Genomic DNA, 22,557 nt, shown 5'->3' with positions numbered 1-22,557 from the left:
CCATCTAATCTACTTGAATACTTTCTCCACCCATCTGTTGAATGAGAAATAGTTTCTCACCTTTGCAAAGCACTTTGAGATCTACTAGATGAGAAACACTGTCGATTTTCATGCAATTCCAGCCACAGCAGAACAGGAGATAGTTTTATGATGACTCAATAGCTCAGAAGTTGGAGAGGTCAAGCCGCACCTATTATGATCCAAGTACATTAGTACTCTGCAAAGAGAAATCCTCTATTTAAATTATATCTAATCAAGAAATTTACCTACTTCTTGCTTTCTAAAAACAAAGCTCAAACAAAAAAAGCAACCCTCAACTTTAAGACTTGATGTATACATCAGGAAATATATCCAATACTGATCTTACTGATCTGTCTGCAAAATGCATAATATTTAATATTGCTCATTAGTTGAAAAAAGGATTTTGTAAAATTTTTTAATTTTTTTCTTTTTAAACTGTTGCTTCCATTTCACATCTACTCATAGGTTTTGTTAAACCCTTATTCCATTGCAATGCCGCTAAAATGCAGACAAAACAATTCTGGAAGAATCCCATGCTACCCAGACACAGTTAATAAAATAGTTTCTAAACCTGTGGTCTGAGTTTTTGCAAGCACAATAATTAACAAGTTGGATTGCTTCATGCCCGTTTTTATGCTTTTATTGGAGGGGTGGGATTGTGAGTAAATGCAGATTGCTCATTAAACAAGGACTCTCAAAAAAAAAATCTCCCCCCCCCCCCCATCTGATTTACAACCTCACTTTCACAAGAAGCGTAGCCAAGGCTGGAGAAAGACAAGTATAGTTTATTTCAGATCTTCTTAGACATTTGGATACAGCTTGAAATTATGATGTAAGGCATGCTAACACACACCAGGGATTATTTTAAACAGGGAACAAAAAAGTTACTAAATAAATAATTCTTGAGTATTGAGCTTCTCTGAAGACATTGACAGGTTTTCCTAATAATACTTCTGTTTTATTCAGTGCAAATATAAACCTTAATAAACATCAGTTTCACCATTAGAACACATTTACAACCACTTCTATTTACAAAGTTAACCTGTTAAAAAACAAAAGACTGTAAGCTATTTCTTACCTACCAGTTACAACAGGAAACATCAGAATTTCCGAATTCCATTATGAATTTCATCCTTGACCCACTACGTGACTCGTGGGAGAAACAGGGAGGAATAAGGAGCCATCCAAGCCCCTGTGCAGCAAAACATTAGTTTATTTGTAAGCATTTTGGTGATTAGAAGTGGCTGAAGAATGAACTTGAACAGGCATAATATTTGCTTCACTGGGCCATCATCTCTCCTAACTTTACATTTTCCAATATTAAATCTGAGCTAATAAAATTATTTTTTCTTTGCTATTCATGTGAACATCACAGGAAAAGTTTTCCTTGAGATTGATTATATAGTTAGGCCTACTATTTTAGAAATATAGTTGTGATACTGATAAAATAGTTACTGAACTATATTTTGCACAGTTACATGCTTTTTTAAATAGTAATTTTAATACACTGAAAATGCTAAACTAAAAATGTGAAAAAAGTCTAGGAGAGTACATATTTTTGCATATAATAACAGCTATCTTCATCATTACAGCTATACTACAGCTGTCATATAATTACTTAAGGGAATATATAACAGCAAAGTTATCCTATAAACTACAGAACCCCCCAAACAAACAGATTTTTCTCTATGGAAACTAATTTTTTATGAATATGGTATGAGCGTTAACTTTTAGGTGGCGATTAGATTCCTTCCATGCCTGGTTAGGAGATGCTGCCTAAAGGGCTCATAACCAGTACACCCTTGTGAAACACTTCCATCTTGTGGCTCCAATAGGAATACTACGAACTGCTGAAGTAAGTTGCAACATGGAATACAAACAGCTGATACAATCTTCTCGTAAACAGTCTTTTAATAAATGGCTTAATATTTGACCAAGATTTTCCACCACCTTACCAGAGGGGAAAAAGAAAAAAAAAAATCACATCAAGTATCCATCTGGAAACTACTCTTTTCAGGAAACACATGGTATTGCCAGCAGAACTTTTCTAAAATAAAAAAATCCAAAACTATACAAGTCTAGAAAGTTTTGTTACCATCCATCTTTTTCTGAGAATGCTGTTCAGGGACTGTCCTGGCAAGTAGCAGAATTAAAACAGTTAAGAGAATCATGAAAGAAGTGCTAATAAGTGGCAAATGGTTTTGGTTAGAGAATTACTGAATCAGCCCTGGCAGTGGGAGATTTTATTTAATTTTATGGTAGAATTAAGCAGGGAAATATCCCAGCTATCTCCTGAAATAGCTATGGGACATAGCAGCACACCAACACAGAAGAACACCAGCAAGGGCTCTTACTGCTGGAGTATTTTAGGGGTCCACAATCTAACAAAAGCTATGTCAAGAGCACTCTATATGGATCCCCCAGACCACACGAAGCTAGAGCCAACTCCCTGCAGCCTCTGGGGCAGTCCCAGAAGTCAGTGACCCTCTAATGATAGCAGCAGTAGGGGGAACAGCATGGGTTAAATCCTGTAGCATTAGCCACAGCTGTCTAAGGTGACTATTTAGAGACACATTTACAAAAGTTTTATGCAAACAGGAAATAAATTATCCAATACCCTCATTGCATTAGTCCATTGCTTATCACTCTTTTGCTACATACAACAAACCTCACAGTGCTACCTAATAGCACTCTGTAAGCATTTTTACATAGCAGGATGAGGAGTACAAAGGAATACCTTTGCATACTTTTTTGGACTCTGCATTATATGCTTGGGGTGGGATAAGCATAGTACAAGAACTTTCTGTATACTATACATACACTTCACAACTTGATTAATCATCTTGTAGAAAGATCCAAGTTTATGAGAAGAAACTTGCATATTACTGGTCATAAACAACAACTGAAGGCCAGCTAAGTTAACACTGATGTAAGCTTTTCTGATTTTATCTTCATTAATAAAATATTTAAACAAATGCTTTTAAGAATATAGTTTGGTATTTTAGGGGTAAGAAGCAGAATCAGAACTGAAAGAATTTCCTTGTAAGGGGAGAGGGGCAAAACAGAAGACCAATAAACTGAGTCCTATTTATCAACTTTGCTATCTGCTGTTGAAGATGGCTCAGGAGATCAAAAACAGCATTTGTTTTATTCCACTTACCCTTCTGACTTTGTCAAGTCCTATGCGGTCAAGTGTTCTTTTAAAAAGTGTTTAGGACACCTAGTTTCAGCACACTCCAGAGTTAAACTACGGGACAATTTACTTTTGAAGCAAAGTATCTGACATTAAATATACTTTAATTTACATGTTTCAACTTCACATTTTATCGATTCACCTTAGTTTTCTTGTCTCCTTGTATACATGATCATATACAGATAGTAAAGTTATGATAAAAACACTACCAATAGAGAATTTCAGATTCAATTTGGTGCTTAGAAAGTTGATTTACGTTTTCTTTCTCTCTCCCATGTATGTCAATCATCATCTTCAATAGTTGATGCTTCATAAAAACCATACTTAGTTGTCATTATGCATTAATTTTTTTAGCAATAAGATTTTCATTTTACATTTATAGAAAATGCAATAGTGCATTTAAAAGTTCTGATTAAAGCAAATAAAAATACTGAAAAGCATAGTTCTTAAAACTGTTGTATCATTACTTTTATATTTTATATTTCATGAATACAATTCTGAGTTCTATCCCAGAACTGCATTTTGTGATGTTAAATGCCTGAAGAATGCCAGCATGAGTATTTTGCTATACAGAGAAACACACTCAAATTCCCCCTAGCCACCAATAAACTTGATGGAACATGCTATGGTAAGAGCTATTGCAGTGGCACATAGTCTTCGCAGAGGATCAGACTTCCATTGCAGCAGTTAGTAAACCAGGTTGTTCTAGTACAGGTAGTTTACAGTCTAAATAGGGCACATCAGGTTCCTAGAACTAGGCATCAGGAGGAAACATACAGTTAAAATAAAAAGCAGTAGACTTTAAAAGAAAACTGGAAAAGTGTTCCTGTGAATGAATATACGCATTCAAGGTAAAAATTCAAAAGATTCTCTAAAAACTCAATACCAAGGCCTGAACAAATCCTTAGAAGGCAGCCAGACTCATTGACACAACTAGCTGATACAAAGGTACAAGAAGTATCGCCACAGCAAAGATGTACAGAACATGAGCCATCCTGTTTCCTTTTCAGGAGCTCGAAGCAGTAAAAATTATTCTTCAGCTTTTGGGAAATAAATTTTACTTCATACCTATGACTGGTTCTTGCACCATTACTATTTTGCAAATGTGCCTTCTATGCTTATATATGTATATGCATATCTAGCTACCTACATATATAACTGTTTCAGTGCAAGATTTTGTACAAATATGTCACAGTATGTAACATAGCTTCTCATTTTTCCAAAATAAACAATCTCTTTATCAATACCATCGTTTGCACACTAGGGGGAGAGGTAGAAATGTGTTAACGTGATGTAATTTTCTACCATAGATAATTAACACACATATCATCTTAGCATAATTCAGTAAAAGAGGATTTTTATACCAATATATGATACAGATAGGTGGGCTGTGAGACCAAAACTAGCATTGTACCAGTTAAAATGCACTTAAGCTTGTAGTTTGACATTTATCTAAATCACTACAAATAACATTTGAACAAATCCACAGACTTGTAAATATTTTAAATAACATAGAGCAAAGTAATAATGGTTAATTTGTTTGGTTGGTTGTTTTTAACTTTTGAAGTTTGTCTCTATGCTATACATACCTATATGAGAAAAAAATTGAACTATTCAGACAACAGCATATACCAATGTAAGTGAAGTATTTGTTATTAAGCTACTAAAGTTGTGTAAAGATTAATCAAGTAATGCTTGCAATAGGCCTAAGGAATCTGCATGAAAGACATCGAGTATAGTTGAACTCCATATGAATATGTGGGGGGTGGTTTGGGTTGGTTTTTTTTTTTTAATTACAGATGACTCCCATGAGTTTTTCCTGATACTTTCTTTCCTTTCCCTCAATTCTTTCTGTAATCTTTCTGATTATAATTTACTTGGACTTACTTTAATTAATAGAGGTATACAGAATTAACTCAGATTGACAGATACCTGAAATAATATTTTTTATGTTTGTCTATGGTGCTCGCTGTTGATCAAATGTTAGCTCAGGACACCGTTTTTTTTCAGTTTTGTTCTGTTTTCACTGCAACAATCAAATTATATGAATGTTGATTTGATCATATACACCATCTCCTATTCTAGAAACCAATACCATCATGAGCATAAACATACTAAGACAACAAGAACAAACAAACAAAAGGGCAGGAAAAATATTCAGGAGTAACCAAATCTTATTACATATACTGATTCCAAGTCCTAAAAAGAGCAGAAAACAAAGAAAAGATGGCAAATATTTTTAATTTATAAAAATAAAATATTAGGACTTCAAAAAAAAACCAAACAGCCCTTTCTTGGGAAAATGCATAAACAATCTAAGATCCTACTGCAAGCTAGGAATGGAATTAAAACAGTCCTAAAATAATAATCCTCCCTCCCCCCCCCCCCCCCCCGCAAACCAAACCCCCACCTTATAATGAAATCAGGAAAGCTGCAAAACATACAAAAGCAACAGGACTCATCTACTGACAGTATGTTAGAGTATATAAAGAATAAGAAGTTTCCTGACAAATAATAATAGCTTGTATTTGCAGAAGTGAATCAGATGTAGTCTCCTCTTCTACCTGCAGATGCCATTACTAGATCAAATTAAATCTAAACTGAGGCTTGTTGTTTTTCTTCGTCTAGAGTATTCTCATGAGTCAGTGAGTGCTAGAGGAGTTTACTTATCCTTAACTTCTAACCCTGGTACATGTTCTTTAAAAAGCATAGCTAGAATGTGCTTTTTTCTAAAAATGGATTTACATACAACATGTCTCAAAGATGGGCTAACATTGTTTGGAGGCTTCTCAAGTAATCCAGCATTCATATTCTGAAGATATACTTCCTCCCAGGACTGTTACCTTTACCTGAAATGAAGATGTTTCTCATTCCTGATTAGGTATAAAAGTGAACAGTTTAGTGCCTAATCAGTTAGTTTGATTCCCATGGCTTTACCAATTTCCACAACAAAAATCAATTTACATGATATTTTTGTGCAGTAGTTTACCTTGTGTATTAATGCTGGATGATGATAAAATGTGTAATTTTAATCTTATTTTCCTACTATTAAACAAATAAAACTAGAGGCTAAGTTGTAAAAAGCAGTAGAGTAGCAGATCAATACTCTCAGAATCATTATGTATTTATTAATGCAGTACTATTTTTCAAATAAAGAATTGAACTGAAGAAATACCTATTTCTTATTAAATTCTTTAAGTGACTTCTATTATGAAGATAATTTATTTAATTAGTTAGATTTTTCCTAGTTTCATATTTTCAAATGAAACTATGGTGCAGAAGTCTGAATACCCCACCTCCCCACTTCATATTTAAAATCAAAACAAAGCCCCCTTCTTTTTCTTTTCCTTTTATGTTAGTCAAAAAAATCCATGGGTCAAGTACATAAAGTTCTAATTACTTGTTACCTGAAATCTGACTGAAGAGTATTTTCCTGAGGGAATAAGAGAGGACATGAAAGGAAGGAAACAAAAAAACACCAGAATAAAAAACAACACAACCCACAAACTACAGATGACATAAATACATATAACAAGGTAAAGCCATTATAACTTCAGTAAACAATACATCCCATTCAGGTCTCTAAACATTTCTTCGTAACACTTCCCACTCCCTGCCCATGCATGTTCCTGACTGTTCACTCAACGTTTCTTTCAGGGACACAGAGCTGAAGACTGTAGGTTTGAGAACCCCAGAGAAAGCCTTTCAAGACCAAATTTAGTGCTCTTAGCAGAAGCATGACATCAGCTACTATAGTGACTAAGCTTCAGACAATGCCAAAAAAGCCCTACCTATGCAAGTGTGAATGGGCTCTGTTGGTACCTATGGCTGCAGATGGAGAAACAGTAACATTAGCCAAAGAGAGGAAGCATACATGCTGAGGGGTATAGCACATCCGAGTCTCATGGGTAAGCCAACACGAGCCTCCACTTCAGAGTCAGCAGCTCACAGTTGTTGCTCCAACCTTGTAGCTGTGAGTGATTTTTACATGTGGGTGCAAGTGAAGTGTGAAGGAATAAGTGTAGGTACTGTGTGAACAGTTATCTGCTGGAAGTAAACATCTTAATTCTATTAACAACAGTTAATTAATAAAAGGTGTTTTAATAAATACTGCTTGTGATCCCACTCCCATCTCAATTCCCCCCATCAGAGAAATTTACAACACCAATATACATTCCTGTGAAAGTAATTAACTTTGTGACATACTAAAGTAAAAACTCTACTTAAATTGCACTTTTTTGGTGACCACTTTAGTTTACAGTTTAGAAGAAACTCCAAAGGTACTCTCACAAGAAGATTCTTCTGTGTATTACCACCATCTGCCAGAAGCTATCCAGACCCTGACTTTACAGTCAGATCTGCAAAAATGCAAGATGGTGAAAATATCTGGACCATACTGCACAGCCCTTTATCTCAGCAATATTAGGGTCTGCTTCATTTCACCACTATGCCTAGCAAGTGATGCAGTGTTCAGCCATGTCAGTTCCTCTGCTGACCTGGGCTTAACCCACACTTACCTCCAACTCCTTGGAAAGACTAGTAAAATAACATACCATTCAAATCAATCCATCCCAAAATCTGCTTGCTATGATCCCAATTCCTTGACATTCATAATTTATAGATGGACTAGCCTATAGTTATAAATATACCTTACCTTATGGTATATTACACCAATAGATTACTGGAGCCTCAGCTAGGCTTATTGATGTATTAATGCAATATGTTATGAGAGCACTAGCTCACTCTGATGATGTATAGTCACTGTATATATTGTAAGAATGAAGTACTTCAATGATGTATAACTGTAACAAGGGCACCAAGCTGAAGAAAACACTAGCAGAAGTAGGTTTTGTTAACATATTACTCTAAAATGTGAATACAGTATTAACAATGTGAATAAGAGAGAGACTGATTAGACATGTTTAGTTAGCATGGGGGGGGGGAAGGGGCGGGGGGAACGACAAAACAAAACCTACAAAAACCAAAAAACAACCAAGCAGCAGGAAGATCTTGGCAACATTTTCACTCATCCTGCAAAAGCTAAATTTGATATGATTAAGGGTGCCCATACGATACCTCAGTTAAAACTCTATCAGAAACCCATTTGTTTGCAGGGTCTTTCTCCTGAGTTTCAGAAAGGCTAAAAACTGAAAGTCAGTTTAAGCTCCAAGTTTGTGAAGAACTTGTCCTTCAGGCTTAGAAAGAAGAAAAAACAAACCACAAAACAACACCACACACACACACACAAAAAAACCCAGACAAAAAAATTTCTCATAACACCACACAGAAGTACAAAACCCAAGATGTTTTCTGAGCAATGTTTCTCATTAAATACAAGAACAAAAGCAAACATGATTAATCATCTGGGCAGCTGGAACACCAGTAACACACTTGACTAATTTTGCAATGGGGACTTGACCTAACACCACTATATTTATTAGCAGAAATTGGAAGAGACTGAGTAGTGTGACATTAATAGGTTTAGATTAGTTCATGATTATTCAGCCTCTAAATGTGTGCTGTTAAGTGTCTTAATAGAGGAAAGAAACTTAGGTAAAGAAGCCTTTTGTTTGTTTGTTTTGTTTCACTTGTGAGCTACAGAAAACACTTCTTACTATTTCTTACTAGATTTTTACACTACAATACTTTCAGCAAGGAAGCAGTACTCTCAGTGACAAAGTTCTCAAAAACAACTGTGTACAGAAGAAAACTGAAAAGGAATTTACACTTAAACTTGTAAAAACTGGTGATCAGGTACATGATCTAGTTTTACTCTTTACAATGCTTACGCTTAGATACATGATTCAGAAGAACCAGTTATGTTTTTAAAACTTTCAGCCAAATACAAAAGAATACATTTACAGAAGTAGGAATATACCAGGTTTCTCTTCACTTTTAAAGCATAAAAATCTGAACAACTGAATATACTTTGTTAACCCTTGAGCAGACTTGTAAAGGCCTTTACAGTAGGAAAGCAATTAAGCAACATCACACTTCATGTAAGAAGGAAATTATTAGCTGCAATAAAACTTGTTGAATATTTTTGATGGCAGGACTGCACTGCAAGACATTTTATGTCAAAGTATTAAGGTATACTAGTCTTAAGAAAAACATATGTGGGTTACCAGTTCAGCATAATTACCTTTCCTCGTTTCCTCCAAATCAGAAAGGCACAAAATCACTGAATAATAGCATCAATTATAACCATAGTGTGAAAGTTTTCGAAGGAAAAGGATGATTGACTCTCTTTACTGTAGTCTTTTCACAGAAAATAGTTCTAAGAGCCTGACGTTCTCAAAGACTGAAATTCTCAAGATGTTGAGCATCTTCCCTCAGAAGGAAAGAAGATAGCTATGAATATCTGGCTTAGAAGCTTTGATATATTGGAAAAAACTTAGGGTTTAGCTTATGAATTTCTCAGCACTGTTGAGAGTAAAATGTGCTAGGTCCAGGCCTCCTAGAACCTGGTATTAAGGAATAAAAATTCAAATTCATTTTCATCCTTGCTGTTAATTTTCACTGGCTTCAGCCAGCAGGCTAGAGGTAACAGTTAAACAATGACTACAGTAAAAAGCACAAGGAAGTAGCTGATTGGGAAAGTTCTCTACAACCTCATGGGATGACTTACATATTATTTAGGAAGAGCTATGCTTCTAAACCACTATGAATAGTATTGAAAGTGATTTGAGAAAAAGATAATTTACTAGCAACACTCAACATGAACTTACTTCAGATCAAGTTGAACAGCACCATCATTGATACTTTAAGCCCAGATTTTTCAATGGACTACAAAACCACTAAAAAAAAAGCATTCAAATAAGGCTGTAAAGTACTTTTACCATCTCTCATAGTTTTCTCGTAGAGATATAAATACAAAGTTTTTGCTTTGTTTTAACAAAAAAAAAGTTTGACATTTAAAAAAAAAGTCATAAAAAACACTTTAAAGTTGCAGTAGCACTACTACATCATAATGCAGCAGAGGTGAAGCAACAATGTTAACAAAAAAATTGGTACCCACATCATCTACCTTTCAAGTGCCTAAGATAGGAAGGCAGTCTTCTTCTCTAACTGTATGCAATATAAATGTATGTTACAAATTTACAAATGCCCTTCAAAGGAATCTCCTTCCACTGTTACACAAGAGTCCCAAGTCAAAGGTTTAAGATTAAGAGATATGAATGTCCTACCAAGCATTTACTGTGTTTCCTAGTTATTCCCCATGAGTTTTTAGTTTCTCCATTCATATTATCTCCAACAGATTTTTTTTTTATTTATTTTTTTTTTACACTTACTGCATTAAATTGTTTCTTATAGGCTTAGGTAATAATAGACTTTTATTAAAACAAAAGGCACTATATTTTAAAGTCTAACAGCCCCTTAAGGAGTTCAATTTTTTCTTGTGAAATTTAGGGTACTTATCCTCATATAATCATGTCATTTGCTTTCATACCACTTACTAATAATATTAGCAATAGATTTTAGCTTTTTGTGATATATTGCTTTCCCTTCATGTAAAGGGAAAGAGTTGCCCTGAATTTCTTGATAATAGCATTTTATACCCATTGTATTCTACCAGGTGAAAGCTCTGCAGGAAATAGAGGTGAAGACTGGAGTTTATGTGTGTGTTTTGGAATCCCCTTCTGTTTCCAAGCAAATTCAACTTCACCTGTTTCAACCCGTCCTCCTCGAGTCTCAGTAGTTTCATTACAAAGAGTTTGAGATTTCAGTGATGGCTGTCCTTGTTCAAGTTCAAAATTCATAATAAGGGAATCAACCAGAGAGTCCAATTCATCCAAGTTCATAAAAGGCATGGGTATTTTCTGGATAGGATTGTTTGCAGAAGTAGAAGACAAGGCAAATAAACTGAAATAGTTGTTAAAATATCCAGCTAGGACACAAATCTTTTCTGCAAAGCTCCTGAGAGGGCTTGTGTTTCTGGATGACCCTATGCAAAACAAAAGTAAGAAGAATCAAATGCAGCATTTTGCAAAGAGAGACCGAGTAGCCCTCCCTCCCTCTTGCTTTACAGATCTCCTGTAGTCCACAGGTTACTATCAAAACAGGTAATAACTCAGCTAAATACCTTGTAATGTAGAAGAAACAATTTGACAGACTTCATCTAGGCACTGTTCCAATTCCAAATATTTTGCAGCAATGTTAGTGCTTTTCTTTATTTCCTGATACAGAGCTGCTGCTTCTGGTAATTGAGATTCTATTTCCTTCTGTATTGATAAAGAGCAATTTAAAAAGAACCAAATACACGACAGTATATTAAACATGCCCATTATGGATTCAGTCACATAAAATAGGCCAATGTTGAAGCACAAAATGAAAGTGATGCCAAGTCACAAAATATACAATACTGTCTTCTGAAAAGAAGTGCACATTGACAGGCGAAGAGCGGGGGGGGGGGGGGGGGGGGGAACTGTAAAATCCAGAAAAGGTTTGGCTCTTAGATGATAGATTAAATAATCTATCATGGCTTTTACTTCAAAATACCAATAACTATGGCCATAAACTATTGCAGTAGTTACAACACAGTTACACTAGCATTACTGAACTTGAGGCTTTCAACTTAAAAGAAAACAAAACAGATGGTTAGGCTGTTCATGATGAGCACAAAAAGAAGGTAGATAAGATACAAGTACTTCCAGAAATACTTTAAGTAAAATTAAAATCAAATAGTTCTGAGTGGAAATGCAGTTGCCAGAAAAGTGAGCATTCCAATCACAAGAATGCCACTGACACAGGAAGTGTTATCATGCAATTGTAAATATACAGAAGGTAGTTTAAATTCCTCCTCTTTGTTAAATGCATCCTTTAAATTTAAACCCCAGACTCAAAGCACACATTTTGTGAAACATTTCTCTTACCTTTCTGCAATAAGACATGTTATTTTCAAGGAATCTGGCTAATGCCACAACATTATCCTTTATTCGATTTTGAATCTACAAAGAAAACTTCTAATTATATTTTACACTTGATGCAAGACAAAAAGTACATTAATATTTTAGAAGGATAACAATGAACAATGAATTGGAATACTAATAAGAAAAATACTCAAAAGCAGAAGTAATCTTTTCTGCAACATAACATGCAATTTTTCAAATAAAATGTTAATTGGTAGAAAACATTGTTAACTGTAACTGCAAGGTTTTAAATCACCCCTTAATACAAGAGGATCGAATGAGCAAATATAGGTATTCACTAAAGAAAGGATGTCCTGTAATATTTGTGTCACTGTCATTTTAAGTGGCAAGGGTAATCTCTTAGTTAATACCCTGGTATTCTCTCTCTGACTTCACATTAGTTCCACCAGCAACAAGCACATACAGGAATCCTGCAGATACATAGGAATCTGCTGCAAGTGAATAGTATTATCTGGAAAGCAGACTGCTCAATTCCTTTTGCTGGAAACATGAAGCATTTGGGAGTTAATCAAGCAGATAGAAACATGAAAGATTTTGGACAGTTTCACTATTATCTGTAGGAATGACAACAGTGAAAATCAGAGTAGGAATAAATTTTTGCTTTCCTTGAGACAACTGCTCCTTTCCAACTGATCTGAACCTTTTATCCCAGGTCATGTATTACAGATTTTTGAGTAGTAACAAATTCTTCAGAAATAAGTATTTTATATATCCCAACTCATTAAGGAGATTTTCTTATGGGCCACAGTTCTGCAAGTTTCCCAACTTTGAAGAAAAAGAACAAAAATAAAAACACATGAGGTAGAAGACAGGATTGCTCAGACACAGGTAAACTGTCACCTTTGGACTTGCATGCTGTCTGTACAAAACATATTTATTCAGAGGAAGAGTGGCAGAACAAGCCTATATATCCCAACACTGAAAGGAAGCATGTACACTATATACATCTAGTACCTTGCTGAAGAATATTTCAATCTTTCCAAAGTATTTCCTTGGTATTCAGCCAGGCTTTCTGTCAAAATGGCTCACCCGCTAAGAAAGCGGCATATTTCTGAGGGGTACTCTAGCTTGCCTCCTGGAATTTTCGTACAGTCACAGAAATATTTTTAACTATGGTGCTTATTCCCTATACTTTATTCTCTACTTCGCATAACTCCCTATAGTATCATCTTCCTCACAATTTGTCATCTAAGCAAAATAAGAGCACAAAATAACAGGTTGCAGCTTAAAAAAAAAAGGCCCTCCAGGCAAAAACCCAAACAACCTACTACTGAATTCAGCATGTAATGAGGTCTGTTCTGCTTTAAGTGTCAAAATACACTAGACACACCAATAATAGCGTTTTTGTTTCAGAAGAACTCTGGCTTCAGCATACTGGGGAAAAAAAAGAAAACAACCCAAAACCAACCCCCAATCCTATTAATTTGATAAAATGTAACTGCTAAACTTCTATCTGGAGGTGGGGAAGTACATACACATCTGTTTATTATGAGGTAGTAGGAATATATCTTCTTAAAATTACAAGAGTAATTAAATTGAGGTCTTATTATGAGAGATAAAAGCTTCCCATTGATTTAATTCTTTTTCATATTACAATAAATTTGGAAGGTGACAGGAACAACTCATTAATACAATATAAATAATTTGCCGTAAGTTTCCTATAAAGAATAAAGAAGTTGTAATAAAGAAGTTGCTCAAATTAAAATACCACTGCTGCTTAGCAACCCAAAAAATATTTGAAGGTCAGCTGTGATTTCTGTGAATGACACGAAATCAAGCAGGACACTTCTGACTTCTGTGCTACTAAATAGCTACTTTAGTAAAACAATTTCCCCCTAAAGTGCCCAATTCACGAAGGTGCTTCAGCATACCCCAAGCGTTAAGCACATCAGAAGACTAGTTCTTAAAAGATAACACTAAACTATTTTAATATTTAGATAGCACACTGTTTGGGACTAGGACTGTAAGAACAACGTATGACAAAATGAAGTCTTCAAACTTTCTAATAATCTTCCTGACAATAACAGTGAGTGTAGTAATAGCAGAGGCGAATAGCAATTAACTTTCAGGATCATAAAGTGTTACATGTTAAATATGCAATCTTTTTACAAAACAAACTTAACAGTAGTATACAGAATAAAAGGTCCACTTGCTCCTTTGCGCCAGTTTTCGTATTCTCCCTCTCTTTCATGGTTACACTGTGAAATTTCACACAAAATGCCCTCCTATCCACAGAGAAATAGTTCTAAATAAAATATGCTTAAATGTTCAGTCTACATATGGGTGAAAGGCTAAACAATGTACAAAAATTCTGCAAGATTGTAGTCAATATTCCCACTTACAACCCATCTCAAACCTGTGTTACTAATCATAACTGTATTCCTACTATAAGCTTTCTAGACAGAATTGCTGAAAAATAAAAGGACATGATCAAGTGCCTTTAAGATACAGTAGTAGTTTTTAATCTTATTTTCATCTCACCTCATTTTGCGGATATTGTTTCACAAGTTCTTTCTGCACCATTCTTGCTTTTTCCTGTACAGTATCAATGAGAAACTCCAGCCCTGAGCCTACTCCATCATAAATGGCAAGTACAAAGTCCTTTCAAAATAAAGGTTCAAAACATAATGATTAAAGGCATTGGATATGGCCATGAATTGAAACAGATTTTCCATAGTGGGCTAGAAACGTAATTTTGTTTTGAGCAATTGTTCATTGCTGGTCTGTTCAGTCACATGTCATTCTTGGACCACAGGGGCTCAGCACTTTAACCTCCTTTTCCTAACTTTCTTCAGATTTCTGAAAATTCTGTGTGGTACTTAATCACAGATTACTGAAATAAGTATTGAATTTCAGTGAAATAGACAGACTTGTACAATCTCAGTACAGATAGCACAATATTTCTGAAAGCACAGTATTTCTTTCTCTATATTGGTGGAAGTTATACAGATTTGAAGTGTGGTTTTTTTAAGGAGAAAAAAAAAAAAACAAACCATTTCAAGGCTATTAACACATATCCATTTTCACCATAAAAATGAAGTATTAGATAAACTCTGAACATACTTAATTCAGTTGATCAAATTGTAATATGTAACTATTTGCTTCTAAGCACAGTTACTGAAAATAAGTGTGATGTCAACATTAAAATTACTATTCTAATCACTATTTCTAATAAACATTTTTTCACCTGTAGACTAGTTGCAGGAATGTTGTTCTCTTCAGAAAAGGAAATATCAGCTCTTGTGACTACTGCCAAGTGTCCTATGTACTTCATTGTTTGTTTTACCGTTTGGTTTACTTTGCTCCATGCTTCTGTTACCATTGAGGATATATCTGAAGAACATCCCTGAGAAATAAAGGCATATCATTCACTGAAGCTAGAAAGCATCTCTGGTCAAAGAGCACACGCTTTCTATAACACAAGAGTTTGTAGCACACAATAGCTTAAGGCATTTTCAGCTTTACATCTTCCTACTTCCAATGGCTTATTTACCACAGCTAAAAAACCATACCTTGCAATCAGAGAAGAATGGTATCATTATACTTACACAGTTAAAAAAAAAAATTACTCTTCACAAGGCTGTAGCACGAACAAGAGCACAAGAGTAATATTTACTGGCTACTGGTTTATAAAGTTTATAAACAGTAGCACTTCACAATCTAAACTAGCATTTGCTCTTGTCATTGCATGTTTTATTTTCCCCTTTTATGTTTAAGAACCTATGCTGTTGTCAGGGCCTGGGCACAGAAGGGTCTGCATTACTCTGAACTAGCACATGGAAGTACCAGTTTAGACAGCAAAAATGCACCCTTTGCTGTTCCTCTTCCTTAGGTGTGTCCATTTGTCATTGCATACATTGGACATTTAAGTGTTTTTAACGAGTCTGTAGTAAATATTGCATTAATGCATAGAGCTTCTCTACACACCCATGAATTCTTTAATATACTTTACCTGCAATAGTAACTGTAAATAACCTCCCAAGTTCTTTACTTCCTGTTTTATTTCTTCATCAACTTTTATAGATCCGGGGCACTTTTGGACATTGTTAAGCCAGAGCTTGGTTAGAACCACAAGCCGGTCAAAAGCAGAGATAATTCTGATGCTGTAGGACCGAGCAGCATGATCAAGAGAGAAAACTACAAGAGAAAGAGATCTATCAGCAGGTCTCCTTTGCAAATGAAAGTAGGAACATTAATTCTTCTGATAGGCAAACATATGAATGCTTGTGCATCTGAAAGACAAGTCATTAGTAGTGTTTAAACTGTTATGAAAATGAGACTTACAGTTTTCTTGACATTCTTCATCTTGCTGTTCAAAGGCTTTTGAAATGGCAGAAACTCCAGAGAAAATTATAAACAAATTAGTTAGGAGACTATCTGCTATGCTCTTTCCTCCTTCGTGATTCTGTTCCAGTAAATCTAAAGCTGAACTTATAGATTCTTTGCAAATTCCAGGAAGAAGCGATTCAGAAAAGCTTGGGCATATGCTGGACTTTTTCTGTGAACCTGTATGATGTAAAAGCAAAACATACACGCAAAACACTCTTCCATAGGAGTGAACAGTCAGCATGTCTTTAATGACTATTTTATATTGCTTCTTCAGCAATGTTCAACTACTCAAGATAGCAAGTCAGGAAAAAAAAATGTATACAACATTCTACATAGTTTCTAGATTCAGTTAGTACAAAGACAAATTCCATAGTGAAATTCTTTAACATGAATCCATCTTTTTCAACAATCGAACCTACAGAGAGACAGAAAATTAAAAAAATCCAGACAATCTAAAATAACTGAATGCATAAAAAAATATTTGGAAGACTGAAGCATCCAGTATTTCAGAAAAAAAGTTTATAAAACCTGACAATAAGCTTAGGGGAACCTCATTAGTTGAATGAACAGCAACAACTCAAAGTATCCAAATTATTATATCAGGATTCAGCCTCTGACAATTTGTTACATGAACTATCATCTTTCTCCAGTTAACCCACATAGTTAAGCGGAGTAATGTTTTAGATAAATTGCTTAAATAAGGATCATAAGTGCTGGTCAGGAAGTTTTTGCCCTAAGAAAGCATAATCAAAAATACAAAAACCTTTACTGTTAACAGCTTGAGATCATAAACTTGAAAATATTAAAAACAGGACATTTTTCATTTTGTTTTCCAACCCACACTTTTTTTTAACAACTATTAGAAGTGCATATGTTTTATACATGTAGTAGTTTCAAGTTCTCAGTATGAAATGAAAGGTGTTCTGCCATACAGTAAGTACCTGATAGATAGGAAGCCTGTATATTTTGAAGTGGTTGCAATTTTATCTCAGACAAACATCCAGAAATTCTCTTGTTCTTCATGAAACTTCTACTTCTAGGAAAGGATGACAGAGTGAAAACATGAAAAAAAAAAACTTTAAAAGGAAAAGAACCTCTTTCCCCATACCCACTGAAAGTTCAATGAATATTAACAGACATCAGGCAAACAAACGAAACATCTACTTTTAATTAATCAAACACAAAACCTAAACAAGAGGGAATGCAAGACAATACAGCCCATAGGATGGATCCTACTTATTTCCTCAGGCTCTTGCTACTGTAGCAGGATCTTCATTCCACATTCCTATTTTTAAGCTACTGGTTTATTACTGGATTATTATGACCTGGAACTTGAGAAAAACACACATCTCTTCCCTACCTACTGGGACCATAGAAAGCCGACGTGTTGGCTTTTTTTGATCTCGTTTACTGGACAGAATGAATTGCTTTTGGAAAGCCAGATAGGAGGGCTTTTCTTCTTGGTAGAAGGCAGATGTTCTGTAAAGTTCTCCATTGTCACTTAGACAAGCTACCTTAGCTTCTCTGGCCTTGCTCTGGATGGTTAGCTGTCAGTGTCCAAGGCCAGCTCTTAGTAAGAGACCTGTTTGAGAAGCTTCAGCCAGCCTTGAAGCTGTTAAAGAAATAGCTGGAAGGAAACTCAGAGGCTCCCCAACTTTTCTTGGAGCTGTGTTTAAGATGAGTCTCCTGCCCTTGGTCCTGCCTGACTTATACTGCAGTTGTGTTGTAACCTGTGCCTAGCCATGCATGCCATTGATCTGGACCTGCAGACCTGACTTCCTAGTTTGACATGGGACCTTATCATGATGGCTGTGCCAGGCAATTACCGGAATGCAGGCTGACCCTGCCAACTGTCCCCAGACCTAATCCTGACTCACTGAGCTGATTTCCCAGCTTAACCTCAGCCCTACCTCATTATTACATACTTACCTGTGGATCTGGACTGTTGGCTGACCTTGGTTACCATTGCCAGACCTACTCTGCTCACCTCACTCAGGTACTGTGGGGCTAGGCCCTTTTTCGCAAGGGCACTGCCCTGTCTACCCTGTTGTCACATTCAGCCCCGAACTGCCCTTCCCTTTCAGAACAGCCTGTCCTATATGCTCTATGACACTACACATCAGGAGCACCAAATCTTGGAATTCAATTTATTTCACCAGTATGTGTGACTGACATACTGTTACGCAGAGCTGCATAACTTTGAGTTATAACTGCAGAGTTAACTGCTGTCAATGCAGCATGCAATGCCCATTTCCCTTTTCCAGTACCTTTTCTTGTTCACTTCAGCTTCTATTGTTGCATTTTTAAAATAGCCAGAACAAAACCAAATACACTTCTGAGATTCAAGAACACACATAATAATACTGTCCTGAAGGCAGCATCAGACAAAAAAAGTATTCCAACATTATTCTATCATTAAAACAGGATTTAGATTAAAAATAAAGAAATTGTTTATCCATTGCATTCTTTTCAGATAGCTTTTGTTTACTTGGAATGGTCAGGAACGCTTTCCAAAATTTATATAGTCAGATAAACTGACCTGCTTTACAGCAGAATAACAAGAGTCATATGGGCTGCTACCCACTAGCAATGCTATAATTAAGTATCTGTTAGCATTTCCATTATAAGCTACAACTTGCAAAAGTTTGCAATTCAGTTATAAATATTGTTACAAGGCTACAAATACAAGGTCCCAGGATCAGCTGCAATTTACTCCTTAAAAACAATGCTTTCATATTATAGAAGTGTGAAGAAAACATTTAAAACTACACATTTCACTCTGCCCTGATGATATCTAGATACGTGGTTTAGAAAGCCTTACACATATTTTGACAAAATATACTTCTGGGTTTGGAGGAACTTTTGTTTCTATTTCTTGTCCTTGAGGAAAGATAAGAGAATGAATGAACAGAAGAGAAGAATTCATCAGTTGGCACAGTGTATGGGGTAAGTACGGATGGGAACAGATATCCAAGTGCCTATTTAAAATCACTTGTGTTACTAATTAAATACGTGAGTATCTATAACCTTAACCTGTGGGTCCTCTACAGGTTAATTAAAAGTCCTGTGCTACAGACAAATGTATCCATTTATGAGATAGCTTTCTGAAATAATTGGGAACAGCCTTTAATTACCTCCAGCTAGTTGTCAGTAGTCATACATAAAACCTTCTGGCACTGATCAGACATACATTGCATATATGTGCTATGCCTGACCTCAGAAACATTCCTGTTAATCTGCCAAACCGCTTTAGTGGGCATGCAATTTTTATTAGCAACATGTTGCATACTAACACACATTTTATAAGTGAAGCCAGTAAAGCATAGTAAGGTAACATATTTAGTTTAAACTTTCCCCCCTTCTCACAAATGCATACGTAACTTTTCATTTAATTTCCAAGTTTGACATTATAGTAAGGTAAAAGAAGAATTAATAAATAAAATACTATGTTAGTGGCACAGAAGCATGTTTAGATAATTACACAAATTATTTTTTGCTTTATTTTAAGCGTAGATGAAGGAGCTCCAAATTAGTATCACCTTCGTCTGGAAAGAGAGGAAACTGAGGCATCTGAAAGGTCAGGTTCCCACTCATCAGCAGGGTCATAAAATATATCAGCAGCTTTATTGCTATCATTATTCTGAAAAAATAAAGAAAACACAGGCTAGGAGGAGGGTTAAACAGAGATAGAGTGATAATAAAGCATACAACATATGGATGAAGACAACATGTTCTACTAATAGTAGAAGAGTATTTTTAATGTTTTGCTTTTGTTACGATATGTATAATCTAGAAGATAACTGACTGCCAGCCAACTTGATGTGTAAGTGTTTGAAAACAAACTAAAACAAGCTAAACGTTTACTGAAGACCCCTAACTACCCAGCATCTGAGATACAGAAGCACCAAGCACAAAACTTTTTCACAGCTCTCTCCACATGCCAGATTTATTCAAAATCTGGGCATATAATTTACAATTTTTATTTATTTTTATATCTGGATTTGTGTAACAGTTTTAGCAATAGTTTTCCACAGGAAATAGAATCCAGCCTCTGATATTTCCAAGATCCAAACACTTTTTTGTAATAAATATGGCAATATTCTTCTGTCATTAGAAATGCTTGCATAGTACAGAGTTATATCATAAAGGAGTGTTTCCTCAATTTTTTTCTGGCTTTTCTTTGATGGCTTTTTTCCTTTTTCGACAAAATATTGGAAGATTTTTATGTCAGATATGTACTCATATATGAAGAAGTTATTCTTTCAAATAAAACATAATTCATTAATGAGATGCAATTATTTTCTAAGGTTGGGGGAAAAAACAAAAACAAAACAGCAAACATTCTGAAGTGTAAAAAGCCCTCATATTTTTCCCTATCAACACCGTCAGTGCTCCAACAGTGGAAATGTCTTCCTCTGCAAACTTCAAGTATGCTATTTACACCAGAATGTGATTTGCATTCAGAAATAGCAAGTATCTAAATATTTATTTATATATTATTTGAAGCAATTTCTACTCATTTTTCAATACTACTCCAGGCTAAACATAATACAAATATTGGAATGAAAAGAATTTATATGATCAGGAGAATCACAAATTCAAGCACAGAACAAATTTAGACAAGCTGTTCTCTTAATCTAAAATCTGGCCTTAAAGATATATTTTTCTTTTGTGTATTAATCAGAAAAACCCCCCAAACTAGTATTCATAAAATACAAGATTGTTACAGTTCTACTGGATTGCTTTGGATCCTTCCTTCATGTTAATCATCTCTCTCTCATCTCCAAGAACTTTCCTTTCTTTACCCTTCATTATTTCACTGCAGTCTAAAACAACTTTCAATTAATACGGCAGAAGCAAAAAAACAAATAAAATGCAATGATCGGCCCTTGAGATTGGAAAATCCCAGAATACTCTATCGCCACTAAAAATAGGAAATTACTTTTAAGGGCCATCAGATCTGATTTTTTTTTTTTTTTTAAGTAGTTTTTAGGCCTCGAGTCTTCAGCTCTAAAACAGAGAAAAAAATGCAATGGAATGCAATGAAAACACTGTCTGTTCACATGGAGCCAATAAACTTATTTCTTATGACATTTCTCTTAGGATCACCCTTTTCATCTCATTAGGAGATGAAAAAAATACCATTCTCCCAGCAAATAAGAGCTGATACTGTAATCTTACCTGTATTAAATAATTTGGAACCATTGTCTACCTTTGTGTAATTACAAAGATTTTAGCTGATGGTTATAGGTTTTTTGTGGATACGGAATCAAATGTAGGCGCTGTTCCCACTTCTCCCTTTCTTCTATTTTACATCCTCCTCTCTGATACTAAACATAGTACGATATGCTCCAAAACAAAGTACTGCATATTTAGAGAGGCATAGTACAAAAATACCCAGTTTCTCTGATTAAAAACAGTGGAATTAGAAAAAGGGATTAATGTGCGCCTTAATTGTCAGTTTATTAAACAAAAAATGATGAAAAATGCCTTTAAAAAACTCCCATTGAAGAACCTAAAGCACACACAGACAAAAGCAACGAGCAGCAAATTAACTTACCAGAACCAAAGAAAAAATAGATAGAACGTAGTAATGAAAATTGAAGTGATACCTTTACAGAGTCAATTGTTTTATCTGTTCTAAAGGAAAACTTGAACAGCCAGAAGAACCACAAAGCAGTCCTTGTTTTACTGCTTCACACTCTGTACACAAAATGACCTGAATAAAGTCATTGATTTCTGTCCTCTTTCCGTGTGATGGACAAATGGGTGTAACGTGTTTAATAAAAAATAATCATGTGTCTTGGTGCTTAAGATCGTATAAACAAAAAAATCCCAATATTTTCCTCCTGTATGATTATCAAAATCTTATCTTTGACAAAATATTACTGATTATTAGTGTTTTTTCTTCAGTTGTTACTGACCTCATAGAGTTCTTTCATTACTGCTAGTTTGCATTCAAATTTCTCCAGGCTCCAGAAAGTTGCTATTCCCAGTTTGACGTTACGAACCTTCACCTGAACAGAAGACACTGTTCCTGTTTTATCATCAATTTTGTCGTGCCTAAGAATTTGAGAAAGTTTC

General features: G+C 35.1%; 1 protein-coding gene across 4 annotated transcripts in view; it reads right to left on the bottom strand.

Moving 5' to 3' along the window:
* Nucleotides 1–5,642: 5,642 nt before the first annotated feature.
* The window catches only part of KIF14 (kinesin family member 14), a 36,176-nt gene continuing 19,261 nt past the window's right edge, over nt 5,643–22,557 (bottom strand). For 3 of the 4 annotated variants that reach the window (XM_072867793.1, XM_072867794.1, XM_072867796.1), the window contains 10 exons: nt 22,398–22,536; nt 20,013–20,113; nt 17,415–17,509; nt 16,429–16,650; nt 16,097–16,281; nt 15,332–15,490; nt 14,626–14,745; nt 12,088–12,162; nt 11,298–11,436; nt 5,643–11,159 (listed from right to left, as the gene is read on the bottom strand). In XM_072867793.1, coding sequence (XP_072723894.1) covers nt 10,768–11,159; nt 11,298–11,436; nt 12,088–12,162; nt 14,626–14,745; nt 15,332–15,490; nt 16,097–16,281; nt 16,429–16,650; nt 17,415–17,509; nt 20,013–20,113; nt 22,398–22,536 — 1,627 coding nt within the window. In that variant the 3' untranslated portion in view covers nt 5,643–10,767. Of the gene's footprint in view, nt 11,160–11,297; nt 11,437–12,087; nt 12,163–12,360; nt 12,910–14,625; nt 14,746–15,331; nt 15,491–16,096; nt 16,282–16,428; nt 16,651–17,414; nt 17,510–20,012; nt 20,114–22,397; nt 22,537–22,557 lie in introns of those variants that run through there. The other variant, XM_072867795.1, reaches the window with a different exon arrangement.

The sequence above is a fragment of the Ciconia boyciana genome, chromosome 7, assembly GCF_034638445.1.
Source record: "Ciconia boyciana chromosome 7, ASM3463844v1, whole genome shotgun sequence".
Classification (NCBI taxonomy): Eukaryota; Metazoa; Chordata; class Aves; order Ciconiiformes; family Ciconiidae; genus Ciconia; species Ciconia boyciana.
This window is presented reverse-complemented; position numbering and strand designations above follow the sequence as displayed.